Below are 16861 nucleotides of genomic sequence, written 5' to 3' on the forward strand. Positions count from 1 at the left end.
ATCTTTAAGGTCCCTTCCAACCCAAACCATTCTGTGATTCTATGATTCTATGACCTGGCTTTTATCTAGAAGGAATGGACTAAACAATCTCCAAGAGTGCCTTCTGACCTCAGCCATTCTGTAATCTGTCTGTGTTTGACAGCATTTTAGCACCCGTATCAGACTGAGGGTGACCTGAACTTGTGCAAATTGAGGGTAGGGAAGATTAGAATCTGGATATACGTTACCAAAATGCCAAATTATTCGTTCTGTATCTAGAACAACAGGCGCAAGGATAAATAAAATAACAAGATAAGAAGTATACAATAAGAAAAGCAATTTTGGCAGTACACAGTCAGATGAGCAATCCAGCCAGTCCTTCAGCATTTAAGTCTGCCATCTTCATCACTTGATCAGATAAACCGAGTCAAATTTGCTAGCTACTGACTCCACTCAGTGACCATGCAGAGGGGCTGTTTTTGTAACTGAATGGGTCTGTATGTGCTTTTTCTGATCAGAAAAAGGGCATGACATATTAAGGCAGAGAAAGTAGGTGTCTAGGATTACCAAATTGAAAATACACCTTTTTCAAACTTATACCATATCAGTATTTCTCGAGTTTATCAAGTAAACGACTTTGTTCACAAGTTAAAGACAAGTTGTTTCATTAAAATAAAAAACAGAATGGGAAGACGCTGAAATTCAGAAACTTGATCACAGAACATCAATAGCCTAGGAATCTCAGGAAAAATGATGGTTTGACAGACCAAGCAACTCCATATGTGAAGCAGGGAAAAAAAGGAAAAGGAGGTGGTGACAGTAACAACTGACTCATTACAGGATCATGGCATCCTAATGAAACTATCCTAACAAATAGCAGCATCTGCTAGGATTCAAATGATCAATATATAAACCAGTGAGCAGATATGAAAGTCCAAATTGAGTTGCATTCAAAGAAACAATAATAGTTATTTGAATTTTGTTCCAAGTTCATACTTGTCCTGCACGGAAAAATACAAGAGAAATACCTTTGCTTTACTTTTGGTAGCAGCTTCTATATTATTGCTTTTATTTATGCCAGCTGCAGCATCCACCCTATGCCAGGCACCTCCGCAGCTGGTAGAATTTCCATATTCTTTTGTTTCTACTTCTGATTCATCTAAGAACAAAGAAAATGACAGGGAATTCATTTACAATAAGTAAATGGTTTAAACATCTGCATTCTTGGTATATACATTCTCCCTTAATGCTCTGTAGAGAGCTGTTATAATGGCACAAATCCAAACACTGCAAGCATCAATTGTTGCCTGGACAGCACTCCATGTTTTCATTAAAGTCACAGAATTATCTGGCATTAAGAATCCCATGCTCACACTCTTCAAATTTTATTTTCAGGTAGCTTATCATATTCGCAGGAGCTAAGCAAACCTTTTAATAAAATGGTGTTTGCAAGATAATATGAACATAGACCTAACTCCAGTAGAAAAAAAAAAAGAGAGAGTTAAATCTGAATAAGGCCAATTTTCTTATGCAGGAGACTGGGTTTGCTGAAGTAGATAGCAGTGAACTGGTGATTTTGGAGGATTATGTTTAGGAGGGACAGGTATGTTTTTGAAACCAACAAAACCATGACTAATCTTGACTGGTAGATCAAACTCAAACTAGGAGGTATTGCTCACATGAGATCTAGAGGCTACCCTTTCAACAAGTGAGTTCCTGCTTGAAGAAAAACATCTGGACTCCCTCGAACACTGAAACAACTTCTAAAGATGCTCTAATAGGTGAGAAAACAAATATGAAACAACAACAGTTTTGGTTTGAGCTTGGAGTTTGTTGGGGTTTTTTTGGGAGAGATAGTATTTTTGTTTGGTTTGGGTTTTTAGTGATTTGGGTGGTTTGTTTTTTTTTTCCATTACTTCTGTTCTTATAGTAGGTATTTGGGGTTTGGATACACTTTGTATTTCAAGTAACACCCTCCTCAGGTTGCTGACCTCTCAGCTTCCTCTCCATTTGCTGCTCCCTAAGCAGGAATTGCATACCGGTATTTCTGATAAAACTGTTGTCAGTACAACGGAAAATCAGATGGCAGTAGCTATTAATATTTCGGCTGCAAAATGAGCCAACTACCTACTTTCTTTAGCATTTATAGAAACCCTCATATCAAAAGAGCTGCAGAGCACATCATGGTATTTTTCTATTCTTCAAAGCAACAGTTAAAACCATAATTTAATTGAACAGAGGTCATGAACTCAAACTCCTGGCATTTTTGACAAAAACTCAGACTATTGTATAGTGAATTTAAGCACACTAACACTAGAATTAAAATAAAACAATCATTTGAGACCTTTTGAAAATATTTGCAAGGTCCCAGCATGAGGAGAATTACAGCTGTAAAGCTCTTTCAAGGAAGCAGGCTCCATAAAAGCCTGATGGATATTTTTCACAATGTGAAGAAGTATTTAAGTCACTGCCCTGACTGTACAAGCAAGTTCATGAAGATTGATGTGGCCAGAGTTTATCAAAAGCAGCAGAGATGCTTTCAAATGCACTCATCCTTTCCTAAACATACCTTATTAAGTTGATAGGCACATACATGCCCCAAAATGCTTCCGATAATCTTTACATATAAAAATTTTGGAGGCATCTCCTAAATTATTACTTAATAAGCAGCTATCATGGGAATTTAACATTTGTCTGGGTTTTCTTTAAAGGTGGCAGGAAAAAACACAGACTATGTTTTATGCTCACACTGTCAGCTCAGCTATAACCCAAACCTTGTGCCTTCTTTCCTTATATCCTCTATACCTATACCTGCAAACAGACCAATTTTGGGGTTTTTTTTTTGGTTGGTTGGTTGGTTTTGAGCAACACATTTATACAGCTTTTTCAACAGGAAAACTCTATAAGTACTTTACTTATTACAAGATATCCTGGCAGTTATCCAGTAACTGGAACTGCTGAAATATCCATGACAATTTTGGTTAGTAGTTTATATTAGAATGTTCTCTCTCATAAGTGTTTAGGTTCTGTGTTTTTCTGGGGGATGTGGGAGGTGGGGGAGGTGTTCAGAGCAACAAATGATATTTGGTGAATGAAAGATTTATCAATTATTACACTTACTAGTCTTAAATAACTATTTGCAAGTAATTCTTAAGTATTGTTACAACCACTGTCTAGGGCTGACCCTTGTTCCATAATTACCTGGAAACACACCAGAGAACTGTGAAATCTCTTGGCCAGTCTCTTGAACTCCTGATGAATCAGATTGCCTTAGCAAACGAACAGGTTGCCTTTTCTTCGGAGATGTAATATGGTAACCAAAAGATGGCTATAAAAAAAGAATATATATTACCCTGGCATACAGTATGAGTAAATTTAATCATCAGTAAATAGGTTCAACAGGCTCACAAAGCAGTTTCAGTCACTGTGCCTCCCCAGCTGGTGTTTGGCTCTCATACCACCCAGCAATAACATGCCTCCTAGCACTGCAAATGCCTAATCCAAATCCATACGCTTTCAATACATACATAAAACAAACTAAGAAGTCATTTATACCTGTTAGACAAAAGTACATATGCTCTCATCATCTCTGCCTGAAGGCCTGCTCTGCCACTCAGACTCTGAATGCACCAGGGCAGAGTGTGCCAACTCTACCAATCCACCAGGACACGACAATTACACTAGCATATATGACTTCTTCCCCCCATTGCACACACTTCCCTGGTGGGGTTTCTTTTTTTGTCTGTGTAACACAGATAAGATACTGTCTAGCAATGGCAGTTAAAAAACAAGACAGGTATGAGACATGCAAGAAGCATACAGAAGTATGTGAGTAAGCTAGAGTAGAGATGACTAGATTTTTACTGAAGTTGGGCATTTACCTAGATAACCCATCAATTATCAGCCATTCAAAGACACTCTCACTGTTCAAATACCCCTGGTCTGAACAGCAAGTCATGCAACTCCATGGATCATTTGCTTGGATCTCGAACGTGCAACCTGATTAGCACACCAAAAGATGAAGATCAAGATTCAGCCAGCCCTTCGCATCAGAAATTCCAAGCAGGAAAGAAAAGCCAACCTAGATGTGCCATGCGTAGAGAATTTCCCTCGCTAATAGCCTTAAATTAATTCTCTGAAAGAATTAGTTACAGAGTTAAAAAAACCCAAAAGTAGCACTAGTTGCTGTTGTCCTTTCCTTGTGTCTTAACATTAAGATACATACCCGTTTGACATCGCTGCCTCCGCCAAGGCAACCAAGAGCTTCAGACCTCTGACCAAAGAACTCCCCCAAAGACAAACGTAAATAACTGGCATCTTTATCAAGATCAGGTGTTCTCAGACCGCAGCTATTGGCAGATCTCCATGAAGTATCTGCTAATTCAGATCCTTTTAAAATGCCTACTTTGTTCGCCTGCAAAGACATTTCAGAAGTTGTAACTTACAAATAAATTAGAACTACTCTGTTTACACTGACATAATTCATTACCTGCACAAGTTTGTGTGCTTTCTCAAATTCTTCCTCATCTTGTGCAATCATAGCTGCTGCTTCAGCTTAAAAACAAGAACATTGATTTTAATGAGGCATGAGTTCCTAAGTGCTCGTTGTTATTTTGCATCACTAAATTTTTCAGCATCAAGAACCAAGGTGTTCACAAAAAATCACCAGCTACTGAATCCAGCAGCTCTTTCCACATTCTAGTTGATTTCGTAGCAATTTCTTTTTTATACTTATTTGCTTTTTTCTAACTATTTATGGTCTTAGAACCATCAGGCAATACAGCATGACTACTGTTTCCTCTTCTTGAAGGAAAGGATAACAATAATTGAAGTCCGAAGGAAAAACTGTGCAAGCAGCAGCTGCCAGAGTTACTTTTGCTCACACAATACGTACCAGTGACGTAGGTTAGAATGTTTTTTGAAACAAAACAACTCCTCATGGGAAGAGTACAAAACATGGGAAGAAGCTACCAACTATGACTAATGATAATATCATTAAAGGCTATTATCAACATCGGCTTTCAAATAATTTGTAGTATCTAAAGCCTGGAGGCTTTGCAACATCAAATACTCATTTGGTGAAGCGAAATAAAAGGAAGAAAGTGTACTTAACACTGTTACAGACAGCAGCAAACTAGAAAGGAAAGTATTCACATACATCCAGTAATGAAATCTTCATTCATTTTATCATCTTCAGACAGACTTAAATCTTGTTCTTCATCAAATGAAGTGTAATATGCAAGGTCAGTCACCCATTTGCCATCCTCATTTTGATAGACAACGCTGTGCGGTAAATCACCTGGAAGATACACCAAATGCTACACTGTCGATTAAAATAAAAGGGAAAATGGCAAAGTCTCCTCTCTCCTTCAGGTCGAGGGAGGGGATTCTGCCCCTGTACTCTGCTCTGGTGAGCCCACACCTGGAGTACTGCGTCCAGCTGTGGAGCCCTCAACATCAGAAGGACATTGGCCACTTGGAGCGAGTCCAGAGGAGGCCACGAAGATGCTCAGAGGGCTGGAGCACCTCTCCTATGACGAAAGGCTGCAAGAATTGGGCTTGTTCAGCCTGGAGAAGAGGAGGCTCCGAGGAGACCTCATTGCAGCTTTCCAGTATCTGAAGGGGGCCTACGAGGGTGCTGGGAGAGGACTTTTTACAAGAGCCTGTAGTGACAGGACAAGGGGGAATGGGTTTAAATTGAAAGTGGGGAGGTTTAGATTAGGTATCAGGAAGAAATTCTTCACAGAGAGGGTAGTGAGGCACTGGAACAGGTTGCCCAGAGAAGCTGTGGATGCCCCATCCCTGGAAGTGTTCAAGGCCAGGCTGGATGTGGCTTGGAGCAACCTGGTCTGGTGGAAGGTGTCCCTGCCCATGGCAGGGGGTTGGAACTAGATGATCTTTAAGGTCCCTTCCAACCCAAACCATTCTATGATTCTATAAGATGAAAGAGTTAAAAATAAAAAAGTAGCTCAAGTTGATGCAACTGCAAGCTTAAACTAGTTTCATCATCAAATAAACAACAGTTAAGTGCAATATACAACAGTATTTTTCAAAACAAAAACAAGTCAAAATTTATTCACCCTACGTTGGTTTTTATTAACTGCTTGCACCACCAAATTAAAATGTATAGCTTACAACTTTATTTCTTTTTCCAGTGCAATAGAGCTTGGTCACACTTGTACAGATCAGTTATATCTAAAGCAACCTACCTTTGTCTGTTGTAGGCAAACTTATGTTCTCGCAGCTGTCTGCAGTTGGAGACAGGTAAGTATCAGCAAGACCAACTTGACACTCAGTTGCATCTGTCTGACGTGCATTTGCCTTAAGAACACCTTCAGGAGTGGTGTAGTGCCCTGAAAATCCTCTTGCTGTCTGTAGCACTTCTGCATCAGAAGAAGCAGCCTGACACTTGGAGGACTGTATTTCTTGCTTTGGAAGGACATCCGAGACATCAGGTTTCTGGCTGTCAATGCACTGAAGATACAGCGAATCTAATTGCAACCCAGCAGCGGTGCAGGGAACCAGCACATCTCCAGCACTCATGGAATCCTTAGGGAACAATAATCGTTTTAGAAGTGACCGAAGTGCAGCTGTTAACTGCTTGTGGTAATATTCTACACACAATATAGTTAACTATGTTTGAAAAATGTATCTGAAAACAAAGTGGTGTCACTAATTTTTTTTGTAAAGAAAGTTTGGATTGTTAGTTCCATCTCTAACAAGTTTCCAGATGAACGGACACCTTCTGCTACCGTCTCAACTCTACATGTAGATACAGAAATTGAAATGACAGTCTCATACCAGTTGCTGTACTGCTCTGGGCAGCATTTCTCTTTGCACAGGACATCCAGTTATCCCTTGATTTTGTGACTCTTCATCACTAGCATTTCCAGAGTCTACTCCTGCCACAGCCTGGTAAGTGTCAGGAACCTGAAAGTTCTCCTTCAAAAAAAAAAAAAAAATTAAGCTTTGAGCTACACTAGACCAGATACACCAAAGGAAAAAACCCCACAACACTATAGGTATTTTTACAACATTAAAAAATTCTCTGTTAAAGAGACTATCATACTTTGTTCACTCATGTGTCACTGCCAGAGGCATCTCTGTCTGCTATCACCACCAAGGACAACGGCTCCTGGTTACATCACTCCGAGCGTCTGCCTCCAAGGGCACACAGAGCGAGCAAATGGAAGATACCCTCTTCTTCCTACTACATCCACTCATTCCCTTTAACAAGGGCACCATGCTACTCCTCTTCCCCTTCTGGCTGACCCACTGCTGGATGAGGGCTCCAAATCCAACTCGGAACCTGTTGTACCTACCCCACTGCCTATCTACAGCAGCAGTGAGGCAGGAACATCTTACACAAGTAAAGACGACCTGAGGTCAGAGGGCAAGGCTGAGTTATTCTCGCCCTTAAACCAACCACCTATTCCTTTCTTCACACCAGCCGTAGATCAGAAACGGGCAGCCTATGCAGACTGTTTATACAGGGTTAACATGCCACTTCCCACAGCTTGGAAGCTCTGAAGTCAGTTGGAAAACTTCAGAAGCTACAGTTCATTTAGCTGTAGAAATGAATCACTTTCCCATTCTGGTCAAGCATGCAACTGCCAGGACCACATCCATCGTTGCAAAGCCAAGAAAACGGAAAGGCACTTAATCCCTGGCATTCTGTCTGTAACGGAGCTAAGCACTGCTCAGAGATAAACCACAAGCCAGCCAGTTGCTGCTCTACACTTCCCTTTCACACTCTGACCACTTAAGAGACCTACTTATTCTCCTGGAAAACGAATCTCCGATACTACACACTTAAACCTTGGAGACTGCTACCCAAGATAATAAACCAGTGATCTAAGATGATGTTGTAAACTCGTTGTATGACAGAAATTACATGCCAGCTTGTTATCTTAGAAGTGAGAGAAAAAAAAAAATCTCTTGGCTGCAGTGATTTAAATTTCTTCTCAACAAGTTTAATCAGGGTCTTAAAAGAAAATCCCATTCTGTTCTTTGAGTTTTGTTGCAGTTAAAACTGTAACTCTAAGAATAGCAGCAAGTTAAACTACTGAAAGCAGTTCTGTCACAGAACCTTCACATTAAAATTAAGCAATTCCTACATGGAATATAGGCCCATTTCTTGGATATCACAAATGAAAAGATGGCCCTAGTTTCAGTTCAGCTGACCAGCTTGTTGGGGCTGGAGGGGACAGGGTAAAGCAAGCATTTTATGGGTATTGGCTTTCTTGCAGAGATTTATCTTTCATCAACAATACTTTGCATTCAGAGGCTGCTAATCAAAACTGAAATCATACCATCACAAGAAGACAGTATCAGTCGAGGCTTCCGCTTAGTTACGAATGATATGATTTCCCTTAGTGGACTTGAGAGGATCCCAAATGCTTATCTACAAACATCTTATCTCTGACACTACAAACGACCACTGGGAAGCTGAGAGAGGAATAACAGTGCCCGAGAAACATTCATACCTTAAACCATTCAAGAGAACGCCTCAGAGGTACAACAGTGTCAGACCAATCCAAAACTCCAAAAGCAGTTTTTACTTTTGTAATAAAGATTAAGAAATGCAGCATTAAGTAGTCCAGCAGAAAGTCTTTGGGAAATACTGCTGATGCTATATCAGTTAGACAGAATTTCCCTGAGGACAAGTGTCAATCACCCCAGAGAAGGGACGGAAATCCAGTCTTAGGAGTTTGGGGTTTTGGGTTTTTTTTTCTCCTTTGCAAGATCAAATAACAGAACTGACTGGACAAGATTGTCTACCAGAGCTCCTTATCAGGAGAAAGGAAAAGGCTATGCACAGGACAAAGAACTGTGAGGAGCAGGGTTAGGGAAGGATGGCAAACATGAAGGGATACTTGAATAAAGGAGACACCAGAAGAGGAAATCCTTCAGCTTTGCTGCAAGCCTTCCTGACTACCGCCTCTTGGGACAGCCAGCTACTTACCTAATTCCACCTTATCTCATAAACAGCAAGACCACCTGTAACCACCAGATGCATCAGCTGCTAGCTTGCACTACAAGGAAGAGGAAAATACAAAAATAGCTACCTAGCTTACCTCCTTTTCCCCTAAGGAAAACCTTGCAGAGGGAACAGAAAAAGCCACACTCACCCAAATGGCTTTGTTTCTACTGCAGAGCTGCATTTGCTGTCTTTAAATTTAGAAAGAACCCTTTGCTGTACAGGGTACCTGATAGAGACTATTTGGGTTTGTCAGCAAAGAAATAGAACCTAGTTCACCCTGGCAGCCGACCCTCAACGATGCTACTGCGTTTAAGAGCCATTGGGCATTCTGAGCTTTGAATGTGACCTTCCACCTACTTGAAATAAGCCATTTTCCGAAAGCTTCAGTGCTGCACAGCATTCTGAGAGCTTCTGAATGTCGGTGTCTCCTCTTGGCATTTCTGGTTGTATCAGCTGCTCAAAATAGGCTTCTAATTGGCTATCAAAGAATTCTTCATCATCAATATCATCATCTATTGAAAGAAAAGAAAACATCCTATTCACCTTTCAGTCACTTCATATCAACTGAAATATGATCAAAGCCACTTAAAAAGTTAAAAGTTCTTCCATCCCATTGGGTGAAAAAAAAAAAAAAACACCAAACCAATATTTTTACTCAGCAAATTAACTTCATTTTGATATGCTTAATGCGCAACAGAAGTTATGCAACTGAAAGAATACGAATACTTCAAAATGCAGTCACGACACCTGTAGATAGAAAAGGGAGAAATCCAATAATCCTACTTGAGGGAAGGCTGCTTGATCTCAAGACAGCAGTAAACTCCACCCTCCTCATTCCTGGTGTATCTGAGGTCATACCCTGTCAAGCTTCACATTATGAATGCAGCTGACTTTGCACATGAAGAGTGCATTTGTCCTTCAGCAGCAGCAATTTGGAAGGGCACATCAATATCAAAACTCTTCTTTAGTTATACAGGACTCAAGCTCTCACTTTTACCGCTCCTGCAGGTGCACCAGCCTTGTGACTTGGGTGTCACCCTGCACGTGTGGCACCTGAAGAGATTTGAGCTGAAGCTCGACTACAAGTTAAGTCTAACTGCATATACATCACCTTGATACAAGTTTCTCTCTCAATATAAACTGACCGTAGCTAGGACTACCACCTTATTAAACAAGTGTCCACATTTCTACCTGTATTTTTGATTCACAGTAACTGAGGATTGTTGTTGAATTTTTTAACTCAAACTTCCAATCATGATTTTCTCTGACAAATTCCACAGCACCTATTCCTATCATGATTTTAAAATAGCCAGGTTCCCAATGACTGGTTTTCTTTAACATTGCTAATACAATTCTTTGATCAAGACAAATCCTATGTTAAATACTTCAGGAAAACAATACCTTTCTTCTCAAGTATGCAGTAACATTATGTCAGAACACTACACTCAACCACCCAGAGTTATAAATACACTCACCAGTGGAATCTTCTTCTGAACTTGCGAGAGATGAGAGCTTCTCATTTTCCAAAAAACTTGAAAGGCTATTGCTAAGATGATCACTTGAGATTTCACTTTCCATCAGCTTTTCAGAAGATTCAGGTGGACCAAACTGCAAAAAGCATCCATACAGAAATGTTCCTATGAGTTACTAGCTATTGTATAAATTTAGATAATAATAAACAATTAATGTGGTTAATAATATTCCAAAACCTCCACCCTCCTCTTTTTCCTACTTATCCCAGCAAACATTCTAGTCCCAATGGACTTCACCTCCTAGCTTCCAGAATGGGTACATGCAAGAAATATAGGGATCATCATAAAGGGTAAAGAGGGAAAAAGCATCTGAATGACACCAAACTTAAAAAATCAAAAATAAAACACTGAAGCATTGCATTCGAGTTGATACTTGAAAAAAATGGTCCCCCCTCCCTTCATTAAACCGCAATCCCAACTTAAAAGTACAAAATCAACTCGCAGCAGTTTCAGATGCTGCTAAAACAGTGCTGCTTCTGAAACTGCACACCCTATGCAAGCCTTTGTGGATAATTTCTTCACAAGAGCACACTAAATTACATATAAAGGAGTGTTTCACCTGAATTTAGCTAACAGTAAAGGTTGTCCTTTATATAACTGAATTATTTTTTTAAAAACAGCATTATGTAACGTCTGGTTTGGATCTAGTCTCACATTCTTAGCGATAAAAAGACCATCTTTGACAGACAGAAAAAAATCAAAGTTTACAACGTAAAAAATTTGAAAGGGCCTTGAATTATGTTTTTCAGATGACAGCCTATGAGAATTCAACTGCAACTCACTGACCACTGGCCCCTAGAAAAATCAAATGAAAGAAAACTAGACCAATTCAGTAAATACCAGCTGACATGTTAAGGAGCACATACTGCACACAGCATCTGGCTGCAACCCCAGGCATACTTTCTACAAGGACCACAAGATCTCCTGCTCCCATCTGCCTTGCATTTCTGTGCCCGTAGCTGTCAGCTTCTCTAACACAGTAGATAAAAACAACTGAAACCTAGCTGCAGGTATTTACAGGTAAGGCTATTTGCCAACTCTGGGATTGAGACACACAGGAAAACAAAAATCCAGAGGCAGTAGAAAGACTGTGCTCTTACAAATGGTGCAGTTTTTAATGTTGAGGACAGCAAAGAAGTCACGTGAACTAACATTCCTCAAAGTAATTAACAAGTACAGGGGCACATCAAACGCTCTAAAAGCATTCCAAAAAGTTCTTCAAAAGGCTTTTCACTAAACTAAACTACCATTGGGATAAAACGTAAGGTCCTTAGATGGATAAAGGACAAGACAGCAGAGGCTAGGAGTGAACAACAATTTTCACAACTGAGAAAGATTAAGTGGAATCATGGTCCCATGGTACTAATTATGTTAAGTGATCTCCAAAAAGGAGGCAAAGTGAGGCATGACACATTCAGCATGCTAGCACCATTACAAAACCTAAGGGACACAGGATAAGACAGTAAACACAGTACAATCCCCTCCCTCTTCCTCTCACAGAATTGTCGAGTACAAGATTAATATTTGAAAATTTTTAATTTCACTGTATTATAAAAGGCTTCACCTTGTTATTCTTACTGTCTGGAAGAAAACATATTCCAGTTGACAAATCTGGAACAAAAGAATGAGGGTAATCAGTATTTCATTACATTCTTATGTTACACTACTGTTAACTATACTATAAGGTAGCAGACGGAGCCTCTCTTAAAAGGTCTTGGCATACACCATAAAAATAGCCCTGAAACATACATGTTATCACAGCACCAAAGTTTACATGTTATCATATTAATGATCAAACGTAGTTAGGAGTAATTAAAAAGGCAGGGCTTCATCAGGGCTAGAACTGTAAAAGTTACGCAAGACAATTCCTGCCTTAGGACTTCTGTGAGGAAGTGCAAAAAAGGAGTCCCAGGCTGCATCAGCAGAGGTAGGAACAAGCTCTCTGTTCCACTGCTGCATTTCAACTATTGCGCCGATTCTTTTTTTGGATCACTGTAAGCAGCTTCCACTTGTCTTTGTGTTATATCCACCCATAATCCAATTGCAAGTCACACAAGGCAGAGAACATTTTAGACATGCACATACAGATTTTAGCAAAAAAGCTCATAATTCTTAAATAATTGATGGGAATAAAAGACAATTTCCAGACCAGAATCCTAAACCTTGAATAAACAAGTTAAAACCAATTAACTAAATCCAGTCAGGAACTGCCCAAGTCCAAACACTGGGCAGTCCCAGTTTTCCAAAGCATCATGACTTTTGTTGCCATAGTTACTGTCACTTCCTCAAGACTACAATTCACCAAAGGCAACACTCCACTGTTCGAAGTGTGTTTTATAAGGCCCCATGTACATTACAAACCACAGTACTGTCTAACTGAACGTGTTCTCTACTATATTATTAATACTCACCTCATGAAAACCTCTACAAATATTCAGATAAAGTTTAGAAAAGGGTAATGACTAGAAGTAGATATTTACTAAGGATATTTACTGAATTGTAAGGAACAAGCAGAATTTAATCACAGGACTGGCATTAGTAAAACCCAAACAAGTTGAATATCAATAGCCACACTTTTAAAATAAGTTACAGGCCACTATTTTGCCTTCACTACCCTATTCATGTTTCAAAAAAGCATAGTTTTGATAGGAAGTATTCCAAACTACTTTTTCATGCATTATCTCACTGGAAAAGTAGGTTTCCAGCTTCTGTAACTGCAGTTAAAGATCACCTATTACAGGGCGGAATAGGGCAAGAAAAGAGACATCAGTTAAAACATCTCATACACTTCACTCACTGACAAAGAAGGAGTAGAAACCAACTTAGACTTTTTGCACGAATAAAGTTCCTGAAATTAAATCAGATGCCTACTAGCATACCCAATATGGTATTTTATAGCAAACCTTATTTTCATCAGCTTCCTGTCTAGCTTTGTACTCTGGGGAGAAATCTAAGAACACAGTGTCAACCACAAGCCTCCTGTTTTCGGTCTGTTCAAATCAAAGAGACTTTTTCAAAACCCACTTACACAGTGTCATGCGAGTGAAAGGGTCCAGACAAGACATCTACATCATGAAAAGCTAATTATACTGAGAAGAAGTATACAATTTTTCTCAAATTTGAAATACCTTCCAATCGTTCAAGTGGCAATACCTCAAGGAAGGTATCTTGACTGCGATTTGAATGCTCGATGACATTCTGATCTCGGTCTCCATGTACAGAGTGGGATTCTTTCAAACTAACAGAAGTTGGCTGAGGTTCTTTAACTAGTGTAGCAACTTCCCTAGGAAGAGAATGATTTCAATGAAAAATCACTCTGAGTTACATAGATCAACATTAGCATGCAACATCTCTATATATGAAGATTTGATAAATTCTCCAATTTTAATGCCTTCATCGCTAGGACAAAAGCTGTTCCCATTAACATGGATTCCACAGACCTATTACCTGTCATTTGAGAAGAAAGGAATAAATATCAAGATTACAAGGGCTTCAGTTTGACAGTCTAAAGTGTGAAACAAATAGTAACATTTAATGTAACATATGCCTCTACTTCTTTCTGTTTATTCCTCTCTCTCATTTCTGGAGGGAAAAAGAAAAAAAAAAGGGAAAAGTGTGAGGGGAAAAGGGTCTATTCCAGGCAAGTTCCATGATACATTTGAGAGCAAGTCGAACCGTAAGCAAGATTTTCCTAAGTCCACAATATCAGCGTGCCTATTGTAACATTAATTAGCTGCTACATCATGAAGAACATGACTTACTGAAATCCATACAGTTCCGTTAAATAACGCCTTTATAATTCTGCAGGGAAAGTTATTTTTCACTTCTGGTTTCACAGGACCTTCCACACAGGCATGTAAGCTAAGCATGTAATATGTTAAAATTTCCACACTGAGTGAACTGCACCATACTTTTCCTTTCGTATTTTAGATACATAAATAAAACCAACATTTGAAAGTCTAAAATGCAATTATTCCACATACTGTATTTTCTCGATTGGAGTGCAATCAAGACACTGACTCCCTCTCTTAAATCTTTTACTCTTTGTTTTTATAGGGACATACTGCCCATTGTGCCATTTAAGCAGTGATAAAGACGCACATCGCGGTTTCTATCGCCAACAAGAGGAACAAATATGACCTATGCAACAGCTTCCAATACTTCCACCTCTTCGTAATGTCCCCTAAATTATTTCACTAATACTAGTCACGTTCTAACAAACACAACCAGGGAAGCTACAAAGAAGCTAAATTTAATAGCAGTTGATGTTCCTTCCCATATGCAAGCTGCTTAATATTCACCTAAAGACTTATATCAGTGCAAACTATTATTCACACACATGACGTGACCCAGGAACATAAGCTTAATTCTAAATTATAGAACCTAGGTAAATAGAAGCCAGATTCAAATAAGTCAATTAATTAATCACGCTTAGGAAATTCTTAATTAGTGTGACAACAAAGCAAAACATCATAGTTGCAAAGAAAAATCCCTTGTAAAGATCCATTACTGTCACGTACATGAAGCCCAGTTAGTCAATTAAACAGCACAACGCTGTTCGCGTAGGGCTGTACAGGCTAAGCACTGGGACTGCATGGGATGCTTCCACACAGTCCACCACTACCTCCCTTCAGAGCCCACGACTGGGCCGTTGCAGTAGGAAAAGCCTGCCCAGGCTCCCAAATGCTGTAAGCTAACAGGGTGAGCCCTCCAGTTGCTGCCATCAAAAGGCCAGTCATAGAAGCTGGTGCTGAGGTGGGAAATTCAGTTCTGAAGTACGCCATAAGTAGGTTACAGCACGTAAAAACCTACATACTGGTATGTGTATTTTAAGGCAGAATTACATTTTAACTATGTCACTTACATGTCGTCAGGAAAGGCGAGGGCAAATCTCCCCACTGGCTCAGGATCTGACTGATTACTGCAAGAAGATCCTGATGGAGGTGAAGGTTTCCCTTCCAAATAGGATGCACAGATATCGGAAAGCCTGTAAAGGTGGGGAGAAAAAACACACAACAGAATCATTCTAATACACACCTCTTCTGTTTTCCAAAGAACTGGGGGGGTGGGGAATCATATTCATGGCTGGGAATCTCCTACAAGTTCAATTATTTGAATATTTTAGCATTTTCTTGCCAATTTGTATTTACAGGTACACATATGTACCCAGAATGATCCTCTCCAGGCTCCTGTAATTCTTTAGAAAACTACCACTATATCATTTTTAGTGGCTAATGTAATGCTGTCCCATTTGGAACGCACACTTCTGGAAAGACAGGGTGTAAAAGTCTGATCTTACTTCTTGTTAAATCACAGGACAGCAGTTCAGTGAGCAAAGGCTTCTAATTTTTACACTTTGCTCTCCACATTGCTGAACACATCATTACAAGTTGCATTAAATTTAATTGATATTGTTAACACTAGTTCTTACATTAGCCTTTCTAAAATGAGTCAGATTCAGGCAAGTTAAATGAACAGTTAACAGAGTTAAGAGAATGCACATGTAAAAAATACATTATTCTCTACACAACTTCAAACTTGGGTACACCAAACTGAAGAATCGAGTTAAAAGAAACTTTTAAAGGGTGTTTTTATTAAAAGTTAAGTATGAGTTATTAATTTAATGCTGATTGTTCACTGCTAATACAATCAATCCTATGTTCACTGATTAGTATTCTACAGCTTAGTAAGCAGTTTTATCGTCTACCAAATAATCTGCACAAAAGAATTTTTCCTCTCCAAAGTTAAATGCTTCAAACCAGTCAACTGTATTTTGTATCATTAAGTGGTAGTAACTGATAGTCTCACCTGTCCTCACAGCCTGTTTTACTCCTGGCAACAGTTGAAGCTGCAACAGGTAAGCCAGGGTTTGAGGAAATAGTAACATTTTCAAAAACCACACTTGCACTACTATTCAATGAATGGCCCAAGAAGCTTGGAAAGGTCTCATCGGCAATATTTCTGAAGTCTTCCATCATCCAGCACAGGCTGCTTAGAGCAGCGCTCCGCTCGGCCACGCAATCAGCCCTGGTCCAGCTGCATCTGTAAGCAGACAAAAACAAAATAGTCACACAAGTCCCAGTAGCGTTGTCACGGGCACGTTATTTGGCCATCACAGCCAACGTTCTTTGGCAATCACCCAACTTCACCTGCAAACGCACTTAAAAGTCATCTCCACTCCTCTCCCCCTTAAGCCTTTTGGGGGCCGCCGAGTTAGCTACGAAGAGCAGCGCGCCCGCAAGTGAAGAGTGCCGACGCTGCGAGAGTGCCGACCTATATTTAGCCTGTAAAGCCTCCTGGACCAAGCCAGCCTTCCTCCATTTCCACAGTGGCCACCACCTGGGCAGCCACACACTCCGTGACGCGA

At 39.8% G+C, this 16861-nt stretch overlaps 1 protein-coding gene across 1 annotated transcript in view; it reads right to left on the reverse strand.

Moving 5' to 3' along the window:
• Window positions 1-16469, reverse strand: part of CEP192 (centrosomal protein 192kDa) — a gene marked incomplete at its 3' end in the record, with an annotated part of 38958 nt that extends 22489 nt beyond the window's left edge. The window contains exons 1-13 of the mRNA XM_010154194.1: window positions 16303-16469; window positions 15359-15481; window positions 13623-13777; window positions 12059-12105; window positions 10438-10570; window positions 9320-9474; window positions 6781-6921; window positions 6189-6528; window positions 5138-5278; window positions 4469-4533; window positions 4205-4393; window positions 3181-3307; window positions 1008-1138 (exon numbers count right to left, since the gene is read on the reverse strand). Of these exons, the coding sequence (XP_010152496.1) occupies window positions 1008-1138; window positions 3181-3307; window positions 4205-4393; window positions 4469-4533; window positions 5138-5278; window positions 6189-6528; window positions 6781-6921; window positions 9320-9474; window positions 10438-10570; window positions 12059-12105; window positions 13623-13777; window positions 15359-15481; window positions 16303-16469 (1914 nt within the window). The remainder of the gene's footprint in view (window positions 1-1007; window positions 1139-3180; window positions 3308-4204; window positions 4394-4468; window positions 4534-5137; window positions 5279-6188; window positions 6529-6780; window positions 6922-9319; window positions 9475-10437; window positions 10571-12058; window positions 12106-13622; window positions 13778-15358; window positions 15482-16302) is intronic.
• Window positions 16470-16861: the final 392 nt, after the last annotated feature.

The sequence above is a fragment of the Eurypyga helias genome, unplaced genomic scaffold, assembly GCF_000690775.1.
Source record: "Eurypyga helias isolate BGI_N326 unplaced genomic scaffold, ASM69077v1 scaffold32376, whole genome shotgun sequence".
NCBI lineage: Eukaryota > Metazoa > Chordata > Aves > Eurypygiformes > Eurypygidae > Eurypyga > Eurypyga helias.